The sequence below is a fragment of the Clupea harengus genome, chromosome 7, assembly GCF_900700415.2.
Source record: "Clupea harengus chromosome 7, Ch_v2.0.2, whole genome shotgun sequence".
Classification (NCBI taxonomy): Eukaryota; Metazoa; Chordata; class Actinopteri; order Clupeiformes; family Clupeidae; genus Clupea; species Clupea harengus.
The window spans coordinates 25,303,842-25,308,841 of record NC_045158.1 but is presented as its reverse complement, the minus strand read 5'-3'; the positions used below and the strand labels follow the sequence as shown (position 1 = coordinate 25,308,841).

Here is a 5,000-nt window from a genome sequence, read left to right as displayed (position 1 = left end):
GACGAGAGGCACTACAGGGGTCAGGGTTCAGACTGATTACTACTGGCCTTTGGTTGAGTTCGAGGCCAAAATCAGCCTCTTCTGCACATATGGTGTGTGTGTGTGTGTGTGTGTGTGTGTGTGTGTGTGTGTGTGTGTGTGTGTGTGTGTGTGTGTGTGTATAGACACTCTTAGGCTTAGAGAGGACAGCACTAGTACTCCACACTATTTTGCTTCAATCTCTTGGAATTGCCTCTGCTTGTCTCGAGCCAAACCTGATCCAATGTGTGAAATCAGCCGCTTGACCGCTGGAGTACGGCACACTCACAGGGAACCGGCACCACACTGACCAGACTGGCTGCAGACTGGCTGTAGGCTGGCTGTAGGCTGGCTGTAGTCTGTCTGTAGTCTGTCTGTAATCTGTCTGTAGGCTGTCTGTAGGCTCTCTGTAGTCTGTCTGTAATCTGTCTGTAGGCTGGCTGTAGGCTGGCTGTAGTCTGGCTGTAATCTGTCTGTAGGCTGGTTGTAGTCTGACTTTTATCTGTCTGTAGGCTCTCTGTAGTCTGTCTGTAATCTGTCTGTAGTCTGACTTTAATCTGTCTGTAGTCTGTCTGTAATCTGTCTGTAGGCTGGCTGTAGGCTGGCTGTAGTCTGTCTGTAATCTGTCTGTAGGCTCTCTGTAGTCTGGCTGTAGTCTGGCTGTAATCTGTCTGTAGGCTGGTTGTAGTCTGATTTGTATCTGTCTGTAGGCTCTCTGTAGTCTGTCTGTAATCTGTCTGTAGTCTGTCTGTAATCTGACTTTAATCTGTCTGTAGTCTGTCTGTAATCTGACTTTAATCTGTCTGTAGTCTGTCTGTAATCTGACTTTAATCTGTCTGTTGGCTGGCTATAGTCTGCTACATCAGCTGCTTGACTGCTGGAGTACGGCACGCTCACAGGGACCCGGCGCCGCTGGAGCTCTGCTGTTCAGTGCACTTTTTCTGCTCGACTGTTTCCTGAGTCATCGCACACCTCCCACATCCTGGGTTCACTTTACACTGACACCCCCACTCACTGCCATTCATAGCAGCTGTTTATGCTATACATACAGTTTGGGTGTGCATGTGTGTGTAGGTGTGTTTGTGTGTGCATACGTGCTTTGATGTGTGTGTGTGTGTGTTGTGTGTGTGTGATGCATATGGGCTTTGATGGGTGTGCATGTGTGTGTGTTTGTTTGTGTGTGTGTGGTGTGCATACGTGCTATGATGTGTGTGTGTGTGCATGTGTTTGTGTGTGTGTGTGTGTGTGTGTGTGTGTGTGCATGTGTTTGTGTGTGTGTGTGTGTGTGTGTGTGTGTTTTATGAGAGGGATGTCATATCATTAGTTTAGTTATGGTACCTGTAAAATGTCTATCACTGACTGCTGTCGCTTCAATGCTTGACTTGTGACCCGTGGGGAGTAGATTTGAGGAGAGCGCTGCTGTGTGTGTGTCTATGTGTGTGTGTGTCTGTGTGTGTGTGTGTGTGTGTGTGTGTGTGTGTGTGTGTGTGTGTGTGCTGGAGGTGCGGGGGGCCTCGGGCTCCATCAGCCTTAATTAGAGGCCATGTTGAGGGCGCAGCAGGGCAGCCGTATGAGGACAGATTAGCGTGACCCTGAGGTGGGCCTCCATTAGAGGGGCACATGATGGCACGCTGTTTATTGATGAAGGCTTTCCCTTGTTCATCTCCTGGGCCATTGATAACGCTGGAACTGACGGGGCGGGAACAGAATAGGGTATGAGGTATAGGGGGCGGGGACCGAATGGGGTATGAGGTATGGGGGCGGGGCCAGAATGAGTGGTGGTGTGGGGGGCGGAGGTCATGTGCTCCATTAGACTGGAGCATCCTTCAACGCGTTCACACCTGCAGGCTGAGATCTCAAAACCCACGTCACCACGCTGTGCGCCCCACACTCAGAACTCATTCGTCTCCCCAAAATGAGATCAACCTTTTCTTGTTTATGCTTCAGAACAGCAGAATATCATGTCAAGACAAAAGCATGTGCTGATGTGGTGACTGTTTTCATTACAATGTAAAGCCGCTGGTCATGGAAAAGGCATGAAATCAAGCCTAGCCTTCTCCAAAACCTGACTCCAGAAAAAAAACAGCAATGCTTTAAAATCCCATGTCGTTCAGAGTCTTTAGGCAAAGGTTTTCTCTATGTCATTAGACGAAAGTGTAGTGGTGTCGCGTTTGCAGACGTACCCACAACCGAGCAGGGTCCACTCTCACCAGAAGAGGGCAATCCGAATCACTGCGCTGGTCCAAGTTGCTGGCAGGGGCGGCAGTGCCAGTCTCTTCACCGTTACCATACAGGAGGAGAAAGGCTCGCCGGTAAATCCTGTCCTGCGTGCGGGTCAGACGCGGAAGGATGGTAGGATAAGGTTTGGGCACATTGCTTAGTATTTTCAGTGTTGTCGCCGCGTCACACGCATCCATCGCTCACGCGTTTACTGCGTAAAACTGGAATACAAAACTCATTATAGTCTGTAGCCGTTTCTGGGTGAGACGAGCCGGATTTCTCTCCATCTCTGCGTTATCGTTTTTTTTTTCCAGAGTTGTATATGCTTTTCTTCTAAATGGACCAGAAACAATATGACCATCAGAAAACTTTATCTTAAAATACGATTATTGATCCGTGGATTACACACATCTAATGTGACTATGGACCGTTGCATGTCGTCGTATTCGATGGCTATATGCACTTGGAACTATGACAATACGCTCTATCCATGATGAATCCGAGCCTGGAGTGAAGTTTCCGTTTTTTCGTTGCTCTTCTCCCGAGCGGGGGACGTGTTGCTTGGTCGGATTACGGCACTGAGAGACGCATAGAACTTGCAAGCATGCGGACTCCGGAGCGCGGACTCGGGCTATAGAGCTGCTGGAACTGATATTACACAGCCATGGGTACGTCCAACATCATCTCAATCTTGACAAACAGCCTGAGCCTGAATGAGTGATATTTAAAATAAAGAGACTAATAATATATGCACACTGTTATCCACGCTGTCCTCTAGAAGGAAAGTGCAAACTGCAGCGAAATTCGTTTAATTAATGACGTACCTATCAATCTCGGCCATTAAAATGTGTTTGAATGTCGGCCAAATCGCAAGTGTTGTTGTGGGTACTGCATAGCATTTGTATTATGAGTTTCAGTACATTTCAATAACCATTATAGCATTCGGTGCGATGAGAAGATTAAGCACAGGAATTGACAGCATATCAACGAGTTGAGGCTAGTGGCAGGGGCATATCAACTTTTAAAGTCTTGATGTTTTGATATTGATGCAATTCCAACATTACGGATCAAATGAGGGTTTATATACTGCAGTCTATGATAAACTATGAGTTGATCAACAGGCTGACCTAAACATATTTTTCTTGCTAAATCACATCCGGACTGCCCGGCAGATCTTTCTTAGTCGGTGTTTTCGTGCGCTGGGTTTTCTCTGGACTGAGCTTGCGTTCCTTTGCTCCTAACCAAGGCTTTTGTGCAGGAGCGCTGCTCGTGGACAGAATGCCACTAAAACCTTGAAAATGGTCCCTAGGCAGCTCATTAGGATGATACGTACCACCAGCAACCAACTGGCTATTTTGACACCTCTGTGCCAGGACTTCACCTCAATTTCTGTCTTCGGTAATACGAGCTCCATTCCCCGTCGCTGCTTGAGATGACGCGGGTTGACTGAGGTAGCGCAGCTCCTCTCGTAGCTCACCGCATAGCTCTGTTGGCCCGTGACACCTCGGCGACATTATAAAACTCACGAGCAAACAAAATCAGATACCGGCATACCTTAAACAACACTCTGTCAAATGATATATTTTACTTAACAGAGATACATTTTAGTGGGTGAGTGATTGAGTGAATGAGAGAGTGAGTGAGTGAGTGAGCAGTTAGTGTATGAATAGATAGATGAACACGAGGAGGTATCCTCCACTTACATCATGTGTTTCCAATGTATAACTGTATTTCACCTGATAATGACCTGCACCACTAGTAATGACACATATTCTTGTGTCAGTTCGTGATGGACTGATGGATAGTTTGTCTGTATTTTTCTCTCGCTCTCTACCTCTCTTTCTCTGTCCCACTTTCTCTTTCTAAGGAGCAATGCTATCTGTCCATTCCTGGTCGGTGTAATTCAGGCATATGTAATGGTGTCTGTGATTAGTCTGTAATTCAGGCATATGTAACAGTGTCTGTGACTAGTCTTAATGTAGGCATATGTAACAGTGTCTGTGATTAGTCTTTAATGTAGGCATATGTAACAGTGTCTGTGATTAGTCTTAATTCAGGCATAGTAAGTGTCTGTGATTAGTCTTAATGTAGGCATATGTAACAGTGTCTGTGATTAGTCTGTAATTCAGGCATATGTAACAGTGTCTGTGATTAGTCTGTAATTCAGGCACAGTGTCTGTGATTAGTCTTAATGTAGGCATATGTAACAGTGTCAGTGATTAGTCTTTAATTCAGGCACATGTAACAGTGTCTGTGATTAGTCTGTAATGTAGGCATATGTAACAGTGTCAGTGATTAGTCTGTAATGTAGGCATATGTAACAGTGTCTGTGATTAGTCTGTAATGTAGGCATATGTAACAGTGTCTGTGACTGTGTGAAAGGCTGTTGTTCTCAAACTGGTCAGACAGATGATCTGCTCCTTATTAAAAGCCCAAGAGCTTCCCATGTCATGGAGAGGAGAGGGTGTCAAAACAAATAACAGCAGAAGAGATTGAGAGCCTGTCAGAGACTGCAAGAGAGAGAGAGAGAGAGAGAGAGAGAGAGAGAGAGAGAGAGAGAGAGAGAGAGGGGGGAGGCAGACACCGTATCATTCTCCAGGAGCTGGATGGCCGTAGCACAGGATTCATGTACTCAGTCATTGTCCCGACTCTCATAAGTCTTTAAACATACAGTCTTTTTCCAGACTCTCATAAGTCTTTAAACATACAGTTGAACACACTCAACAAATCAACTAGTTATAATCATAATTCTACTACTACTA

General features: G+C 46.0%; 1 protein-coding gene across 1 annotated transcript in view; it reads left to right on the top strand.

Annotated features, from left to right (window-relative positions):
• The first annotated feature begins 2,231 nt into the window (after window positions 1–2,231).
• The window catches only part of LOC105904067 (leucine-rich repeat transmembrane neuronal protein 4), a 13,301-nt gene continuing 10,532 nt past the window's right edge, over window positions 2,232–5,000 (top strand). The window contains exon 1 of the mRNA XM_012831897.3: window positions 2,232–2,906. Coding sequence (XP_012687351.1) covers window positions 2,903–2,906 — 4 coding nt within the window. The 5' untranslated portion in view covers window positions 2,232–2,902. The remainder of the gene's footprint in view (window positions 2,907–5,000) is intronic.